The 19,891-nt window shown below is 47.8% G+C and overlaps 3 protein-coding genes across 4 annotated transcripts in view; all 3 read right to left on the bottom strand.

Moving 5' to 3' along the window:
- On the bottom strand, positions 1-1,282 carry Tmem223 (transmembrane protein 223). Its single transcript, XM_010632972.3, has 2 exons — positions 931-1,282; positions 1-554 (listed from the first exon to the last, which is right to left on the bottom strand). Exons 1-2 carry the CDS (start codon positions 1,226-1,228, stop codon positions 262-264), a joined length of 591 nt encoding a protein of 196 aa, XP_010631274.1. The 5' UTR covers positions 1,229-1,282; the 3' UTR covers positions 1-261.
- An 86-nt stretch (positions 1,283-1,368) lies between these two features.
- Nxf1 (nuclear RNA export factor 1) lies at positions 1,369-17,209 on the bottom strand. Its single transcript, XM_010632971.3, has 21 exons — positions 17,093-17,209; positions 15,365-15,548; positions 8,861-9,014; positions 8,120-8,203; positions 7,764-7,868; positions 7,573-7,653; positions 7,416-7,485; positions 7,197-7,285; positions 6,986-7,093; positions 6,741-6,850; positions 4,986-5,022; positions 4,482-4,550; positions 4,345-4,400; positions 4,143-4,250; positions 4,000-4,058; positions 3,771-3,886; positions 3,615-3,657; positions 3,024-3,096; positions 2,189-2,371; positions 1,914-1,974; positions 1,369-1,721 (listed from the first exon to the last, which is right to left on the bottom strand). Exons 1-21 carry the CDS (start codon positions 17,118-17,120, stop codon positions 1,683-1,685), a joined length of 1,857 nt encoding a protein of 618 aa, XP_010631273.1. The 5' UTR covers positions 17,121-17,209; the 3' UTR covers positions 1,369-1,682.
- Positions 17,210-17,329: 120 nt separating this feature from the next.
- Stx5 (syntaxin 5) overlaps positions 17,330-19,891 on the bottom strand; it is a 16,024-nt gene continuing 13,462 nt past the window's right edge. For both annotated transcript variants that reach the window (XM_010632969.3, XM_010632968.3), the window contains exon 11: positions 17,330-19,056. In XM_010632969.3, the coding sequence (XP_010631271.1) occupies positions 18,897-19,056 (160 nt within the window). In that variant the 3' untranslated portion in view covers positions 17,330-18,896. The remainder of the gene's footprint in view (positions 19,057-19,891) is intronic.

Genomic DNA, 19,891 nt, shown 5'->3' with positions numbered 1-19,891 from the left:
TGGTAGATCTTTCTCTTCTGCATCTATAGTTTTTTTTTTCTTTTTATTGAGTTTATTGGTACATTCTAGGTATACAGTACAGTTACATTCATTACTGGGATCTTGTACCTTTACATGACAGGTCTTGGTTCTCATTTTTTCCCCTTGTTGCCCTTGACTCTTTTATTTACTGTTAAACACTGGACACCCTTTTGTGACCCTTGTTGTCACTCCATCCCTAGGAGTTTTCATCTACCTCTGGGAGGTATGAATGACCTTTCTTCACAAGCTCCGGTAAGCACCCACTGTGCTGTCAAAGAGCTGAACATTGGGGAAGTGTCCAGCTTTGTCCAAGAGGAAGTAGAAGCGCCGGCCTTTGACCTTCAGAGGCAGCATGGCAGGGACTTCCCCTCGGTGGGCCATGCAGGACACCTGGTTTAAGGGAACAGTCAAACAAGCCCCCAAGCCAAAGGGGGCATGCGTGGTGAGGGTCACCTGCTGCCCTCCAGCTCGGAGCATCACTGAACGCACGGATCGGAGAGAGAAGACCAGACCAGCACCAAGTACCAGGGTTCCTATAGGACAAGCAAAGAGTGAGAGGCACTGGAGGGCTAAGCATCAACCTTTCCAGTGGCCTCCACTAAAAAATTCCTATCACAATATTTTTGAGCACTTTTAAAAATACAATCTTGTGTTAATCCACCCACATTTTTTTCAACCACTTAACTACATCCCCAATGTCTGAATATTTTGAGACAGGGTCTCAGTTGCCCAAGCGGGACTCAAACTTGAGATCCTCCTGCCTCAGCCTGAGTGAGGACACTGTAGGCATGCGCCCCCGCGCCTGGTTCCCAGCCACCTTTTAGTGGACGTCCATAGGGGCCAGGGCTTAAGGAACCTGCTCGGGGCCACAGGGTGGGGGCCCTGGTTTCACTGTGGGGCTTGCCTTACCCATGGCACTGCAGCCTGCAGCCAGCCCATAGCGCCACAACGCAGAGCGCAGGTTCACCCAGTCGCGGTCCGAGGCCCCAGCGTCCCTACCACGCGATGGAGCTGGGGGTGGGGACAGAGCTGCTAGGGCCAGGGAGGCCCAGAAGATACTCTGGCCGGCGCAGAACAGCCCGAGGATGGCGAAGAAACGACTCCGCTCGTGTTCGAAGAGCAGCACATCCCGCGCCGGGGTCCCCGTGTGCAGGGGCCGCGACAAGAGCGAAAGTCCCGCGGATAAACGTTGCCACAACGCCACCATGACCGAGGGGCCACTTCCGCTTCCGGGGCTTCCGTAACCCCACTTCCGGGGCGGGCTTTCCGCTACAGGTCCCACTCCCGCCTCTCGGCGTACCACCCTGCCCCCCGCATGCCCTGGTGGGGGGAAAAAATCAAGAGGACTTAAAACACAATATCACGGTTTATCTTAAAAAGTATGGGGATCCTGGGGTTAAGAACACAAAGCACGTAGGTCCTTCGGGTAGTTTAGTGTCAGTCTACAGAGTAGCTCTGGCTTCCCCACACCACAGCCCAGCGTCCAGGTCTCCAGTAATGCTCCAGGTCTCCCTGCAGTGCTCCAAGAGGCAGTGAGGAGCATTGTCCTTTCCCATCACAGTTGTAGGGTGGCCGCGGTGGCAACGAGGGTGACGACAGAAAATTATGATGACAGGTGATGGCCAGACAGAGGGCCTATTTACAGGGGCTACACTATGCAGTCACTTCATGAATGCGACTTCTGGGATCTCGCCCTTGGCCTGGAAAAGAACCCATGGTCAGCAGGTAGGAAACACCACCCAGCAGAGACGACACCTGGCGCCCTCTCCTGGAGCTGCACCCCCAGCCCTTCTTAGTTGGAGTTTCCAGGGTTGTCCTCCAACTTTTAACCCTCTTGCCTGTCTCCTGCATGCTGGAGTCATAGGCACATGTGCAGTATCCTTAAACCTTACCTTGAGATGAGTGAAGGCCTGGGCAGACCTGGTATAGTCCCAGTTGTTGTCCTGGAGGCACCTGGTGTGCGGGAAGAACAGATGGCACACTGAGAGCCAAAGCACAGCCACCCTGACCACAACAAGGTGACTGCAGAATTCTACACAGACACCACCCAGGTTTCTAAACAGCTGTGCACTGCTGCACTCAATGTTTTGTCTTTAAAATTTTTGGCATTCCTTACTGCCAGCCCTTCCTCAGTTTGCCCATGATCCTACACATGCCCCACACGCACTTCTGGGACCACTCGAGGTTCATGCCAGACTGAGTAGAGAATGTCTGCAACATTTCCTGCTGCTCCGGGGAGAGGGTGGGCACCGGGCTGGAGGATGGCGTGGGTGCAGGCATGGCAAAGGCCCTTTGGATTTCTTCAGGGCTGGCATTCCGCACAAACAGCTCGTCATTTACAATACATAGTCTTGGAGAAAAAAAGAAAAGAAAAAACAAACAGAACAAAACCTTCAACAGCAGATGAGAATGATCCAGCCCATTCCCAACATTATTCTTCTCCAACACATGACACAGTCTTTCCTTTTTTTTCGGTACCGGGGATGGAGCTCAGGACCTTATGCTTGTAGGGCGGTCGCTAGAACCACTGGGCTAAATCCCCGACCCGACACAGAGTCTTTCAATACTTCAGTGTCCCCTCCCACTCTTATCTGTGACCCTCTTACCATTTATTTCTAAGGAGTCCACATTGGAAGGGTTATCACCCCACACACTAAATTACACATCACCCCACCCCATGGGCAGCTGTTACCCATTTGTCTTTTATTATCTTCCTAACAAGAGTTAGGAAATGAATACTGTTACACAAACTTTCAGAGACGTGCCAAAAGCCAGGTGTGGTGGGGCTAGAATGAAAACCTACACAGTCAGGCCCAGGGCCCCAAGGCCTAACTTTCTTTTTTTTTGGGTACTGGGGATTGAACTCAGGACTTTGTGCTTGAGAGCCAGGCATGGTGCCACTGAGCTAAATCCCTGGCCCTAGCTAGGACTGACTTTCCCTTCTAGTTACCACACTGCTGGGCCATGGTCTATACTGAAACCCAGCATGGTACAAGACTCACCCTGAATTGCTGGCAGGAACAGCGATGAATGTCCTGGTGAAGGCTCTTAAAGAATCGCGAGACTTGCCATCCACTGCAACAAGAAGAACAGCGAGCTGGGGATTTAGCTCAGTGGTTCTAGAAACTGCCTTGCAAGCGCAAGGACCTGAGTTTGATCCCCAGTATCAAAAAAAAAAAGAACAGCGAGACCCTTAGAGCTGGTCATACAAGTTCTCAAATCATGGCCTCTGAAACAAAGAACCTTAAGTGGGCCGGACAAGAATGACTGTACACGTATAGGGGTGCAGCATAGTGGAAGGTCAGAGACCAGGGAGAGAGCAACAATAACAAACACTAACTTAGGTTAGAGCATGTGTGAGCCAGGCCCCAGGTAAAACCCTTTCTAAGCCTCTTTCTTTCCACTGTACCACTCCAAGAGGAAGCCACCTTATAAGAAAAGAATCTAAGTCCCACAGATCCACAGAACTAAGATCAGGATGGGAGGACATCAGGGAAGAAAAAGACATGAAGGCAGCTGGGAAGCTAGAGTGCCAAGAAAGATCTCACTAGGGGAGGGATCATGCCACCAAGTCAGGGATCAAAGGTTCTGACCTTCTTTGAAGACTCCATTGACAGAAAAACACAGCAGCGTGCTCTGAAAGAGGGAAAAGCAGCATGAAGTGCAATGTAAGTTTAATAACCAAAGACTGCATCCCCTAGCTCCCTACTCCAATTCTAGGTTTTTGCCAAGCCAGACACATTGCTTACCGTCTGGGCACTTATGTCTACTATGAAGGAATTGATATCATGCTGAGTTTTGGGCAACTCATTGAGAAAGGCAACAACGTTGAGCCGTGTGTGCTTCAGGAGCCGGAACCGCAAGGCTGTGGGAGAGGGAAGACAAGGCAAGGTTGGGGTGGACACGCACTTCCAAGCTCTGCACTTCTTTCTGTCCATGCTCTTCTCCCACCCTGCTTTGCTCCTATCACACACTTACTAGGATCTTTAAGCTTCTTTACATTTCTGCTGTCCTTAAAGTATTCAGCCAAGTTGCTCCTGGGAAGTGGGAGGAAGGGATTTAGAACAGGGTGAGTCAGCAGTGCACTCTGCACCTGTGGGGAGGAGTCCTGTGGCTCTCACCGGGCAGGGTTCTGGGGGATGAAAGGAATGCTTAGTGAACAGCAGGCCCCGTCATGGTAGGCATCCAGGAGCCCCTGGCGGTCCCCAGAGTCATAAATTGCATAGTACCTGTGAGAACACAAAAGGAAATGTCGGTGCACTGCAGCATAAAGTCACAGACAAAGCCCGTGGCCAACCAGCCTCAGGGCCCTGGGTTACTCACTGCTGTAGGAAGTGCAGGACCAGACTCTTCAGGTTCTCTGTTCCGAAATAGCTTCCCTAAAATCAAGGAGACATTAGTACATGGAAGCAGCACTCTCACCCCACATACTGTCATGTCCCAGCCGTTCTCCTCCTCACCTTGCAAGGCGGCAACACTGTGGGGGCTTCCACATCAAAGGCAATTGGCGGGGGTAACTCATGGCCATCCTGTGGAAAAATGACAGCTGAGTATAAATCACAGGGAGAGAAAGGGCTGGATGTGCATGTAGATGGCAGGGTTAATCATGAAAGGTTAAAGTCAGGTATAAGGCATAAAAGCCAGGTTTGGAGGCCCATGCCTGTAGTCCCAGAATTTGAGAGACCGAGGCAGAAACATCCATAGGGCCAAGGCCAGCCTGGACTACATAGGGAGTTCAATGCCATCCTGCACTACATATAGACTGAAAAGAAACATGCAGTATTCAAGAACCCTGATACCTGCAGCTTTTGCCTACAGATGTTTTTCTGGGAATGATTATCACTTTTATCAGCTTCTCAAAAGGGATCCGGGTATTAAATGGCCATAGAAAAACAGGCTCAGCAGGACCTTGGGAGTGGGAGACACTATGACTGTTATGAGAACAAGGAACATCCTGGACTTACCAGGCGTAGTAACTTGGGAAATCGTTCACGAATAGCGCTGTCAAGAACGGGAAAGAAGTGAGTGATACCTCGAGCCTAGAACACACACAACCACACCCAGGGACAGCCCCTCCCCATCCTGCTCATCACCCGGCCCAGGCCCAGCCTACATGGGGGGGGAGGTGATCCCCACTTGCTCAGGCACCCAGACCAATAGTTGGCCCTGAAGGCCAGCTCTTCCTCTACCTGCCAGAGGGTGGCAGGCAGCAGCACACGGCCTGGGCCTTAAGTCCAGGCCCTCCTTTCCCTCCTGGCCCCCCTTACCTTCTACCTACTCACCTGTGCAGCCCCAGGGGGAGGGAGTGGGGTGGGAGCCTAGGGGCTCCGCTGCCTCACCAGGTGTCCATCGGTCCTGCCAGGTCTGGCCTTGGCCAAGACCAGAACACACCACAGGGATGGCACAGTATGTGGGGGAAGGGGGTGGGCAAGATGGGGTCGGGAGAGGTGGTGGTACAGGAGGAGGGGAAGGAAAAGGAGAAAAGAAAAAAGCAGGCTGCGGCAGGAGAAGGGAGTGAGGAGAGAAAGAGGAAAGTAGGAGAAGAAAGAAAAAGAACTACAGGCCAAGAAACATTTAGAAAAGAGGAACACCCTGATGCAGCCCTTTCCTTCAGCTGTCCCTGCCCCATGGTCCAAGGGAGAAACAGAGGAAAATCCTGCTGTAGGGCAGTGGGCGGGAGGGTGGGCAGTGGCCACTGACCAGGTCTGTCTGCTACCTGGGTCCTTATCTGAGCCAGGCATGGGAGGTCAAACAGCCATGGGGGCTGGAGGTCTCCCTCCGAGGGTGAGGGTTCAGGCGCCTGCAAAATTGGGGGGGTGAGGGTCTGTGCCCCACCTCTGTTGGCCCCCAAGTTCTCTCCTGATGGCCCCTCTGCGACTGTGCCTGTCTTAGGTTGTTCCTTCCCTGAGGAATCTTACCCGTCTCTGGCTAACCAGCCATCCTCCGGGGCCAAACAGGGTGATGTGCAGTGTGAGTGAGAGGCAGTAGTGCCCCACTGTTGTTCTGTCTCTTCGGCAGCCTGTACCCCCATGGCCTCTATGCCCAGAACATGCCCGGGGTTCCCCCATGCCTGCTGGTGGGCTCCTGGCTCTTGTCACGTTTTGAGAACCCAGGTTTCTTTTCCATGGAGGACCCACATCACAGAACTGGGCAGGCAAGCAAGACAGATGGATGGCACAGTTCCAGCCTCCAGGGGCCTCGGCGTGGGCTGCCATGTCCAGGCCACAGCCTTCAGCAAGTGGATCAGGAAGAGGCTCCTCTTGACACAGAGCAAGAGGAGCCATCATGAGAGAGGGCAGTCCTCTCTGCTCAAGTCCCAGTTAGGGACAGCTTTCTAAGCCCAGGGACACAAGGCTCTTGGCCCAAGGTAACCCCACAGATGAGGAATATATCAGACACCCCTGTTAAGAGAAGAAAAGGGCAAAGGCCCTTCCTGGAACAACAGGGGAGGGAGATTCTGGAAAAGGCTGCATTCAGGAGAGAGAAGAAAGACCACAGAATCAGCACACAGTAGTCAGCTGAGAAGCAAGCACAGGAGACCTCAGGACAAAGCTGGGAGACACAGACAGACGAAAGGGAGGAGCACATGGTCTCCCAATGGACAGGTGGCTCCATCTCAGGGCTGCACGTCTCCTGCAGGCGGCACTGGTCAGAATGTGTTACCTCAGCCTCCCAGAGGGCAAAGGTCCCCAGGAGGGGGGATAGAGGCCACCACTGACCTGATGTAGGTGGACTGGTCCCGGAAGGTGTCACAAAGGGTATTCCCGTCAAGCCATAGCTCTTCGAGTTTCAGCCCTTTTATCTTGTCCAACTCCCGCTCAGATTTTAACTGCAAAGAAAGGGGAGGAATGGGGTAGAGTCTGTTAAGGGGAGCAGCTGGGCCTCAACTCTAAGCTCTGCCTCACCTCCCATATGGCAAGAGCAAGCTCCACACCCTCTACCCAGCTACCAATCCAGTCCTTACTTCATTTCCAGAAAGATTGAGGATCTTCAGATTGGGTGCCTTCTGTACAATGCTGGACATGTCTTCCAGTTTGTATAGCCTATTATTGCTCAAGTTCAAGGACAACAGCTATAGTAAGAGGAAAGGAGGTGAGGGCGGTGTCACTGGTGAGTGGCCCAGGGTAAATCTGAGCCCTGGTAATCCTGCCTGCCTTACCCAGCCAGGGCCTTACCTCAGGGATGTTCTCCTCAATGATTCGAAGGGTTGCCGCCATACAACTTCGACGATTCAGAACAACATCAATGTTCTGAGCCACCAAATCTTCAGGAAGCAAGCAGGGAAGTCTGAGAGACCAGCTAGGCCAGCATCAGCACAAAACCATCCTCACACTTCCCCGCCCAACAGAGCCCTTTGCCTACACCCAGATGAGAATCACTGCTGTCAGCTGTACCTGGGTCTGAACGGAGCCCCTTGAGGTCAAGTGCCTGCTGGGAGCCATCATATCGTTTGCTCATGACCAACTGCAGAGGAAGAAAGTTGGCTCAGTTTGAGGTGAGAAGGGAGGGGGTAAGACTGGGCTGAACACCTGATCCATGAGGTGGACTCACCTTTAGCTGCTCCACTTGTTCTGGCTTCAGTTCGTTCTGTATGGTGTGGGGTGGGGCAGAAGAGTTAATGACGATAGAGATCTGGAGAAAAGACAAAAGGCAGCATAAACTCCAGGAACACCTGAGCCCACAGACATGTCCCTACCCGAGTATCTGGCCCTACTCTAGCCACACCACACCTTCGCACGTACCCTGCGGTTGTCTCGGTCCACAATCTTGTAGTTCACAGCCTTTAATGCAGAGGCAGTGCTGGCATCCTCCACAAAAAACTGGGCCCGTGTGTTCTCATAGTGAAACTATGAAAGGAGGAAACAACACAGACTCACTCCAATAATCTGAGCACTCTGGGAGGTGAAGGAAGGACTACAAGTCTGAGTCAAGCCAGAGCAATTTAGAGACTTAGCAACATCCTTTCTCTAAACAAAAAAAAGGGCTAGGATGTGGCTCAGTGAACAGGCCCTAGGTTAAATCTCCAGAACAAACCAAACCAAACCAAATCAAACCACAGCATGAGAAATGGAGCCCAGAACTGCCTTGTCTTTCTTACCTCCACAGGGGTGAAAGGGATGCTGCACTTGCTCTGAATCATGCTCAGGAGCCATGACTTCTCATATTTTCTGCCATAAGGGATCTAATGAGAAAAGAAAAAAAGGGTACTATGTATCAAGGCAAAACAGCCGAACTCATCCAGCACTCCTCTGTTCCTTCTGCCAAGCTCTTAAGAGATTCTTCAGGGCTATGGTGCAGCCCAAAGGTAGAGCACATGGTTTACATGTGCATAGCCCTGCACTGGTCCCAGGTCTACAAATTTTAAAAAATAAAATTAGCTAAGCATGATGGTGCATGCCTCTAATCCCTTCAGAGGCTGGGGCAAGAGGATCACTCAAGTTTGAGCCCAACCTGGGCTACACAGTGAGTTCAAAGCTAGGCCATACTACACAGTGACTGTCTCAAGAGAAAAATAAATACATACATATATACATTATAAAAGTTCGAAGACATTAATGGTATCCTGCCTGTCCCCAAAGAGAACTACAGGGAGGGGACCGGAACCCCACACTCAGGTTGTGCCCAATGGACCACCAAGGGGATCATTACATCTCCAGTCACCCTGCTCATCCCCTGTGACCCTTTCCTGAATCCACAATTAGTAAGAAAAAGTGCATACTGGCTAGTGGGCTAAACAGTCAAGGAGAGACTAAACAATAGAGAAGATGAATGTTTGTGGGAAACGGGAAACACTTTCCTGTCTCACCCCTTCTACCGCTGCCTTTCCCATGGTACTCACTGTAATCTTAAACCAGTTCTTGGAGGTCCCATCCTGGCTAGTACCAGCTCCTCCTCTCTCTGGAGGAGCTCTGTCCCTCCGCACAGTAACATGAATTCGATCTCGATCATGCCATGCATCACCCCGCCGGTTAGGTCGAGTGGTATAGGGGTTGCTGTGGGAAAGTGGAGAATTTAATGTCCATAAACACTAGGAAAGACCATCCTGTACTGTTAAGGGGACTACGGCTATCTCTACAAATATCAAAATAGTACTAATTAAGAGAGACAAAGAAGGTCACTACATTTTTCTAAATATCACAATCCAAGAGGAAGAGATGTCATAAATATATTAGCATCAAATACCACTGCACCCAACTATATAAAGCAAATATTAACAGACACGATAAATCAAATAAGCAAATAATACAATTCTAAAAGAGGACCTCAATACCCCTCTGTCACAAATAGATCACCTAGACAAAAAAAAAAAACAAAAAACAAAAACAAACCAACAATGAAAAATCAGAAGTGAACCAAGATTTTTTTTTGATACTGGGGGACTTGGTACCTTGTGCTTTCAAGGCAGTGGGCAGAACCACTGAGCTAAATTCCTGGCCCTGAACCAAACTTTTGAACAAATGGATTTACATGTCTACAGGGTGTTCTGCTGGGAGCAGTTCTACATAATTATGGAGAAAAATCATTTCACAAAATATGATTAGGCCTAGTTTTCCTTCCTACAGGCTGGCTAGGGCATGTCTAGACAAAACTCCATTTTTACTTCAGGTCACAGCTAAAACCTCAATGGGCCAGTGATGCTATGATACTCCAGGGCAGGATTACATCAGCTGAAGACATCCTGGAGAGGAACAAAATCTTGATCTGCATAAATTCCTCATTTTTCTAGTATTACCACCACAGCCCTCCAGTCATACTTTACTCAAGATGTACCCAATAAACATGTGGCAAGCTCCTTTCCTCTTAGCTACCCATAACAGCACTGATCAAGCCCAAAGTTCAGCTTCCTAAGTCTCATTTCCTTTATTAATTTGCCTTGTGCTGTTGTGGCTCACAGGAGACCAGGACTCACTGCATGAGTTCTGGTAAAGTTCCCTTTCCCTGTCCTCTACAGTGTTCCATCCTATATCAGAATACACATTCCTTTTTTTTTTTGAGACAGGGTCTCACTATGCAGTTGAGACTGACCTGAAACTCACTATGTAGCCCAGGCTGGTCTCAAACTCACAGGGATCCTCCTGCCTCAGCCTCCTGAGCGCTGGGATTACAGGCGTGAACCACCATGCCCGGCAGAATACAAGTTCTTAGTTGCACATGGGATATTCTCCAAAATAAACCATACATTAGCTCATAGAACATGCTTTTAAAAATGCAAAAGAACTGAAATTGCCTCATGCGTATTATCAGATCATAGTGCAATGAACTTAGAAATCAATGGCAAAAAAAAAAACCCCACAAAAACTTCATAAACACATGGAAAATAAACAACACCGTCCTGAACAACCAATGGGTTACAGATGAAATTAAAGAACTTAGGGGCTGGGGATTTGGCTCAGTGGTTCCACCACTTGCCTTGCAAGCATAAGGACCCGACTTCGATCCCCGGTAAACCCCCCAAAATTAAAGACATTAGTTTCTACAATTACATGATGATGCTGATACAACACACCGGAACTTATGGGATGCGATGAAAGCAGTCCTATGGGAAAAGTTTAAAGTGAATACTCATATCAGGAAAACAGAGTGGGCTAAAATAGGCAAGCTAATATCAAACATCAAGAAAAAAGAATAAATTAAGCCTAAAACTCACACGAGAAAACAAATTATAAAGATCAGGGCAAGGCTGGGAATTTAGCTCAGTGGTTCTGCCGCCTGGCTTGCAAGTGCAAGGCCCTGAGTTCGATCCCTGGCACCAAAAAAAAAAAAAAGCCTTTTGGCGAGGCGTGGTGGCTCACACCTGTAATCCCACGGTAATCCCAGCACTCGGGAGGCTGAGGCAGGAGGATCAATCGCTATGAGTTCGAGACCAGCCTGGACTACATAGTGAGTTCCAGGTCAGTATCAATTACATAGTGAGACCCTGTCTCAAAAAACAAAAAAAAAGATGAGGGTAGAAATTAATGCAATGGAGATGAAGAAAATAATACAAAGAATCAATGAATCAAAGAGCTTGTTCTTTGAAGGATTACACAAAACTGACAAACCCTTAGCCAAATTTATGAAGAAAAAAAAAGAGGGCTGAGGATTTAGCTCAGTGGCACCACAACTGCCTCATAAGTGTAAGGTCCTAAGCTCAATCCCCAGACAAACAAACAAACAAACAAACAAAATAAAGACTCAAATCCATGCAATTAGGAATAAAAAGGGTCAAATCACAACAGATCTTGCAGAAATCCAGATCGTCACTACCTTCTTCAAGAACCTTTATTCTAAGAAGGGAAACACAGAAGAAATGGACAGATTCCTAGATGCATATGAATTACCAAAGGTGATTCAAGAAGATAGGAAAATTCTGAACAACCCAGAATTAGTCATTAAATTTGAAGATGTAATTAAAAACCTACCAACAAAGTAAAGCCCAGGACCTGATAGACTCACTGCTGAATTCTACAAGAAATTTAGAGAAGACCCAATGCTGTTACTTCTCAAACTCTTTAATGAAATTGAAATGGAAGCAAGACTCTCAAATTCATTACTAGAAGCAAGCATTGCCCTGATATCAAAAAAAGAGAAGGACCCAACCAAAAAAAGAGAACAAGCCAATCTTCCTAATGAACACAGATGTAAAAATCCTCAATAAGATAATGGCAAATATAAAGCAGCAAATCATAGAGAAGGTTATACATCATGACCAAGTAGGATTCATTCCAGAGATGCAGAGATGGTTCAACAAACACAAGTCAATAAATGTAATATATTATATTAACAGAGCCAAGGACAAAAACCATATGATCATCTCAATAGATGCAGAAAAAGCATTTGACAAAGTCTAACACGCGTTTGTGAAAAAAATCCTAGAGAAAGTTGAAAGATGGTCTTTATCTCAAGCTGGTAAAAGCCATCTATGACAAAGTAACAGCCAACATCATACTAAATGGTCAAAAACTGAAAGTTTTCACTGTAAAATCAAAAACAAGATGAAGATGTCCACTGTCACCACACTTATTCAATATAGTTCGGGATACATTAGTTGGAGCAATTAGACAAGAGAAATAAATAAAAGGATTAAGGACAGGAAAGGAAAAAGTTAAATTATCATTATCAGCAGATGACATGATATTCAACATAGAAAACCCCCAAAACTCCACCAAAAGACTTGTAAATTTAATAACCTAATTCAAAAGTGCAGCAGGATACAAAATCAAGACTCAAAAGTCAATAGTACTCCTGGGCCAGGGATTTGGCTCAGTGGTTCCGCAGCCTGACTCATAAGCACAAGGGCCCAAGTTTGATCCCCGGTACCTAAAAAACAAAAACAAAAACAAAAATCAAAGGCATTCCTGCACACAAATAACAAACTGACTGAAAGAAATTAAGGAAACCACCCCTTTCATAATAGCATCCAAAAAAATGAAATATCCAAAGTTTTTTTGTTTTTGTGGTACCAGGGATTGAACTTAGGACCTTGCGCTTCTGAGGCAGGCATAGTGCCTGGCCCACTCAAAGTTTTCATATAGAGAGCGGGGAAGGGGCTCGGGGGGAGATGGGATAAAATAAAATTTATAAAGAAAAAAACCCCCAGAGGGTTGGGGATTTGGCTCAGTGGTTCTGCTACCTGCTGCACAAAGGCCTGAATTTGATCCCCAGTACAAACAAAACAAAACAAAACACCCTAGGAATCAATCTAAAGAAGAAGGTAAAAGACCACTACACTGAAGATGATAGTACCCTTATAAAGGAGATCAAAGAGGATATCAGAAAATGGAAAGATATCCCTTGTTTTTGGGTAGGAAGAACTAATATAGAGAAAATGGTCATACTTCCAAAATTGTACACAGATTTCATGCAATCTCAATCAAAATTCCAACAGCATATCTCACAGAATCAGAAAAAAACAATACTGGAGTTCATTTGGAACCAAGCAAGACCTAGAAGGGCAAAGGCAACAAAGGCAAGGCAGGGGCATCACAATTCCCGACTTGAAACTATACTACAAAGCTACTGTGATAAAAACAGCACAGTAATGGCCAAAAAAACAGGCCTAAGGATCGATAGAACAGGTTAGAAGACACAGAAACAACTCCAGACATACCCAGCCACTTTATTCTTGACAAAAGTTAAACACCTTCACTGGAAGAAAGATAATCTCTTTAATAAATGGCTTTCTACTTACCAAAGATTACAACTAGACCCATATCTTTCACCATGCACTAAACTAAAATCGATATGGATCAAAGATCTAAATATTAAAACAAAAACATTAAATCTGCTGGAAGATAGAATAGGTATACCTTTGAAGACACTGGTATAGACAAAGTCTTTATGAACAAAACCCTGATCACACAGGAACTATCACAAAGAATCAAGAACTGGATCTTATCTTATTAAAAAGCTTTTGCATAGAAAAAAAAAAAAAATTTGCCAGTGGAGTAAAGAGACAATCTACAGTTTGGGAAAAAATTTGTCAGCTGTTCAAGGGACTACTCTCTCCATAAGCTGGGCGTGGTGGCTCATGCCTGTAATCCCAGCACTCTGGAAACTGAGGCAGGAGGATCACTATGAGTTCAAGACCAGCCTGGGCTCCATAGTGAGTTCCAGGTCAGTTTCAACTACATAGTAAGATCCTATCTCAAAAAAGCAAAACAAACAAAGGACTAATATCTCAAATATATAAAAAAGTAAAAGAAAAAAAGAACCTCAAGTATAAAGGCCCACTCCAAAAATGGATATACATTTCTCAGATGGAGAAGTAGAAACAGCAGATTATCATTATGAAAATAAGTTTGTTATTGGGCCGGGGATTTAGCTCAGTGGTTCTGCCGCCTGCCTTGCAAGTGCAAGGGCCTGAGTTCGCTATCTGGTACCAAAACAAACAAAAAACCCAACAACAACAACAAAAAACCCAAAAAAAACAAAACAAAAAAAAACAAAACAAAAAACATTCACAATCACTGGTCATTCAAGAGATACAAATTAAAACAATGCTGAGATTCCATCTCACTCCAAAAAGAACGGCTGTTACGTGTTTTTTTTTTTTGGTACCAGGGATCAAACTTGGGACCTTGTGCTTGTGGGGCAGGTGGTGGAACCACTCAGCTAAATCCCTGGCCCTAAGAATGGCTGTTAACAAGAAATCAACCAATAACAAATGCTGGCAGGGTGTGGTGGCTCGTGTCTGTAATCCCAGCACTCGGGAGGCTGAGGCAGGAGGATCGCTGTGAGTTCGAGACCAGCCTGGGCTACACAGTGAGTTCCAGGTCAGTGTCAAATACATAGTGAGACCCTGTCTCAAAAAACCATAAATAAATAAGTAAACAAACAAACAAATGCTAGAGGAGATGTGGAGAAAAAGGAACCCTTCTCCACTTTTGGTGGGAGTATAGACTGGTGCAACCACTGGGGAAATCAGTGTGGAGATTCCTCAAAAAAGTAAAATTAGAGGTTCCATTTGGCCCACTTATTCCCCTTCTTATATCTTCCCGAATCACAAGCATTATACCACAGTGATATATGCACACCTATTTGTGTGTGTGTGTGTGTGTGTGTGTGTGTGTGCTTGTGAGGCAGGTGGCTGAACCACTGAGCTAAATCCCCAGCCCTTATGCACACCTACATTTATAGTGGCAGTTTATAATAGCTAAATCTTGGAAACAGCCCAAATGCCCGTCAACAAATGCATGAAGATGTATTTTTAAAAATACAATGGAGTATACAATCTGACATAAAGACTAGCTTCAGACATTTCTAGGTAAATGGATGTAACTTGAGACCACTTTTTTTGCGGGGGATACTGGGGATCAAACTTGGGACCTTTCACTTGCGAAGCAGTTCCACTGAGCTAGATCTCTGGCCTGAGACCACACGCTTAAGTGAAATAAACTGGACACAGATGTTTAAATACTGCGTCATTTTCTGGTGTGAAAATCCGAGTATGGAAATAAGGACTAAAATTCATAACAGATATTGAGAAATGGGAAGAAAATATTTAAACAAGAAAGGGAAAAAGGGATGAGGAGAGGAGAAGGAACAAGAGAAAAACAAAATAGAAGGAAAAAAATGGAAAGTTTTTGTATATAAGGAGGGGAAGACCAGTCAAAGGGATATGGGGGGAATGGTAAGAAAATAAGATATATCATGTATAGGTACAAATTCCCTACAACAAATGTGAGCATTATGCGTATTTAAAATGTACCAATAAATGTTTTGCTTAAAAAACAAAAAACCCAGAAAAAATTAGTCTTGTCTAGTATCACTCTTCTGGGCAGGATGACAAATTGTAAGAGTAGTAAAAGAGCAATGTGATCTACTGAGCCACTAAACTCATAGCAGACCAACTCTCACTTACTATCGTACTCGGGGACCATCAGTGGCTTCACTCATAGCCACATCTCCATCATCTTCTTCAAGCCGGGAAGACCGAATATTTGAACCGCCTCTTCCAGACCGACGGTTCCCATCACCATACTTCCACCGGAAAGGACCCCGGCCTTTCTTTCTTCTTTGAGGGAAGCTAACACGATCATCATGCTCTGGAGGAGAAATAGGTACCCAAATCAGTACATTCATCACTGATGTAGCTAACTTCTTATGGCCAGTATTTTTTAGTACCCTAAGCTACCAAAAGAGATACATACTAATACAGAAGCCACCTCTATGCAATGCAACAGATCTGCCTTTCTGGAGAAAACAACTTTCTCTGGGATGAAACCAACAGAGAAAAGTGCCTGGAAAACTGTGCAGGGCTTTTGATTTGTTTTTGTTTTGTTTTTTTGAGACAGGATCTCACTATGTGGTTGAGACTTAACTGGAACTCACTATGTAGCCCAGGCTGGTCTCAAACTCACAGTGTTCCTTCTGCATCAGCCTCCCGAGTGCTGGGATTACAGGCGTGCGCCACCACGCCCGGCCTGTGCAGGGCTTTAGAAAAATGAAACAGACAGGAACCATGAAGAGAAGCAGACTGTATAAGTGTGAGCAACCCAAAATGTAACTGGTCACAAAACAGACCCCTGAAAGCTACCACTCAGGATTCTTTCTCTACAGTGCAAATGCCAGTGACAAATATAACTACTCTAAGGAGTCCCTAAAGAAATTTACTTGATCTCAAACTGCCACCCTGCAGTTTGTGAAATGCTTTGTTTTCTTAAGCAGAAATGCCCTTTAACTTGCAAGAGAAAACAGACTCAGAATCTGGTGGCAGTTTTGTATTATGGTACTGTACTAAGAAGGGTCCAGTAATTCACTCCAAGAATGTGACCTGACTCCTGCTGTGCAGAAACAGGTTCTGACTTTTTTTTTGGACAAGGTCTATGCAGTCTCTGCTGGTTTTCAACTCACCAACCCCTTGCCTCAGCCTCCTGAGTGCCAGGATTACAGGTGTGTGTCTAAGAGAAGTCTACCAAGCCTGATGTGGTGCAAGCCTGTAACGCCAGCAGTGGCAGAGGCTGAAATGGGACGAATGCAAGTTCAAGCCTAACCTGGGCAACTCAGCGATTTAACAAGGGCCCTGTCTCAAAAAATGGCTTGGGGATGTAACTCAGTGTGAATGCCCTAGGCCAGCAAAGGTGGCACAAACCTATGTAAAATCCCAGTTCTCTGGGAGGCTGAGGCAGGAAGATATCAAGTTCGAGCCCTGCCTCGGTAACTTCGTGAGAACCTGTCTCAAAAAAATAAAAAGCTGGGATGTAGCTCAGCGGAGTGCTCGCCTAACAGCCATGAGGCTCTGGGTTTAGACTCTAGTATCGCACACACACAAAAAGTTCACGGGGCTGAGGATCTAGCTCAGTGGTAGAGCTTGCAGGCCCCAACACAAATTTAGTTCTAAAAAGCCCACGACTTCCACAGACGCCTGAGTCCCTGGCACGGACCTCAACTGTCCCGAGGCAGAAGACACAAGTAGGAGCCCGGGCTGAGCTCAGGGTGACAAGCACTCGCCTCCACCAACCTCGGGGACACCAGGCCGCAGGGTCCGCTCCCAGCGCCGCCCCCGCAGCCTCCGTCACCAGTTCACGGCCCAGGACTGCCCTTCGACGACCCGCCCGGTTCTCGCGGTGTCCCGCCGCCCAACACTGACCATTGTATGACTTCCCCTCGTCCGCCATAGCAGCGTAGAGCGCGGCCAGGCTCGCCTTCGGTGGCTCCTCAATCGCCCGCCACTAACGCGCGGAAGACGCTAGCAAAGAACGCCCGGTTCTGCTGCTTTCATCTCCGAGGAGCTGCGCGCGCAGCCGACGTCGCCGCTGGTAGGCGGAGCCAGCCCTCTTGCGCATGCGCAGCCACATATCGGGACACCAGTAGGCCCCAAAGAGGGGGCCAAACAGCGCATGCGCACATGTCAGTACTGCCCTGGGACATTTGCAGCGCCTTAGGGCCGGGAGGTGCAGTGGGGGACGCCGAGGCAAGGAATGCATGGGCCGGGTCCCAGGTGTTGCTGTCTTCGCCATGGATTATGAGAAAATAGAAAACTAGAACGACAACGGGCACAGTGAATATTATCTGTAATTCCAGCAGGTGGGAGGCCGAGGGAGAAGCACCGCCAATTCCGAGGCCAGATTGGGCAATTTATACACTCAAAAATACAAAAACGTGGAAGGCCGAGGCAGGAGGATCGCTGCGAGCGAAAACAGCCTGGGCTCCATATGAGCTCAAAACCAGCCTGAATTAGAGAGACCCTGTCTCATAAAACAACAAAAAGCGTTTGTTCTTTAAAGTGGAAAGAGCGGCCCTGGGTTCCATCCCCTGGGGCAGCAGAAACCTTAACTCCAAGCTTTTTGTCTTCTAGCTTTCAGCTCGGTAAGGCTGATACGTTTAAACTTACCAAGTATTTGTGAAATAAGTGGTTTCTGCCCCAAGAACATCCTCCACACCCGAGTTGAGGCTGCCAGGTGCCCTGCCCCACCAACTACAGTCCCACCATGTCAGGCACTACCTGTCACCTGCACACCAGGGCCACACCCCAACCATCCTCAACCACCCTAATGTGCTGCAGCCTCCACTGCTGGAATTCCCTCTTCCGGCTGTGAGCTGGAGGCTCAGAGACCTCAGGGTACAGTCGCAGGTTGTGCTCCAGAAGGACAGGGCCACACAATAATCCTCCCCACCCAGAGCTGGCAGAGGAGGAGCAGGGACCTCAGGATCCAGATGAAGTAAGTCCAACTGCTTGAGCAGGTCCTGGAAGTTGTATCAGGGCCCTCGGCCCAGGCTTCTCACAGGGCTTTCAGGCCTGAGGTGCTGCCTGTTAGGTTCCTCCTGCCAGGGTCAGCTGTGCAACCTCACAACAGTAGGGTCCACAGGGCCCTGCTATCCCCAGGAACGACAGTACAGCTCTGAGGCTGACAGTCTTCTGTAATTGGGAGGAGCCTGGCAGCAGCATGGCGGTCTGAGTCACACCGGCCAGTGGGTGCCGGGTTGCGCAGGCAGCGAGGGCTCAGGGCCCCCTGCCTCAGTGGTGAGGAGAGGAAGGAGGAACTCAAGTTCTAACCCAGATGGGGAAGTTGGTCCTTGGGGCATTTCACTTCCTCTCCTCATTCCAGAAGACAGCAAGGGGCATCATCGCCCCCACTTCCCGTTTCTTCTTGGAGAGGTGTGGAGGGTTTATAAAAATCTCCCAGTGGAGACAGAGCCCCCTCCGTTCCAGCCAGCACAGTAGAATCCAGACCCAGAACCATGTGCTTCCTGGGCCTGAGGGTGGCAAGGGAGGACCTCCCAGTAGCTACAGACTGCAGGCATGGGGTGGGGTCAGGGCTGGTGGCTGCCCGGAGCAGTTCTAGGGAGACAGGGCCTTCTCCACAGCACCCCACACAGGCTCAGTGGCAGTTCCGCCACCTGCTATCGCCAGAAGGTCCCAGCCCCATGCACCACTTTGCAGTGCACAGGAGTCAGGCCAGGAAGACCACGAAGATGATGAAGAAGACGATGAGGATGAGAAAGATTTTGACCATGAGCCACCGATTGGAGGTGACTGACTGGAAGTACTTGAGGATCTCGGAGTGAGCAGCCTCGACGTCCAGCTGAGCTCCCAGCACATTCTCATCGATCCTGGGGATGGGGAGGGGGCAAAAGAAGGACACTTGATTAAATAGAAGGCTGATGTCACAGAACTGGCTTCAACAGATGGCCACAGAGTGTCCATGGACTCAGGATACACTTTGGGATTCATATTTGGGTACAGAAAAGGCTCTTGAAGAGTAATACAAATAGCTTTAGTTTTAAAACAAACTCTGCCACTTATTAGTTTGACTATAAATTATTTAACGTCGAATCTCACTTTCTTCATCTGACCTGCATCTTCTCAGGCTGTTGTCAGCCCCTAACTAATATGAGCCTCCCAAGGATTACTGTAATTTTTGCTCAGCAGTATTTACTGATTTTGTTGAATGAACATGTAGTACCTTTGTAATGGGAAAAGTCACAGACTATTAGAAAACCCTGGTTCTAAGCAAGAGAAGAAAAATGTAATGACACAGGATGTCAGAGATAGGAAGACCCCAACATTAGGCTATGGGCCACTGGAATCAAAATTCTCAAGTTAGGATGATCTTGAGAGGTTACTGAGGAAAGAACACATCCCAGCCACCTTGCATGTGTGATCCTAGAAGCCAACACGGCTGTGTCTGAGCCCTGGCCCTCAGCTTCCTCCTGGAGGCTTGGCTGCAGAGCCAGGGTTTGCTGTACCAGCAACTGTGTCTGAGGCAAGGCTCTAACTGCATCCTGTGTTAATCTCTGGGGAGCTGTAAATTGCTGCCATTACTTGGGGGAGGGGACTTAGGAGGTGAGGCCTTGTTGGAACAGGCAGGTTACTGGGGCCCTCTGAAGACCATCTTGTCCATGGCCCCGGCCCCCTCCACTCTGGCTCTACTGTGTGTGTGTGTGT

The sequence above is a fragment of the Fukomys damarensis genome, unplaced genomic scaffold (assembly GCF_012274545.1).
Source record: "Fukomys damarensis isolate Sample0158 unplaced genomic scaffold, DMR_v1.0_HiC HiC_scaffold_27, whole genome shotgun sequence".
Taxonomy (NCBI): Eukaryota; Metazoa; Chordata; class Mammalia; order Rodentia; family Bathyergidae; genus Fukomys; species Fukomys damarensis.
The sequence above is the reverse complement of the archived record's forward strand: the minus strand, read 5'-3'. Positions and strand labels throughout refer to the sequence as shown.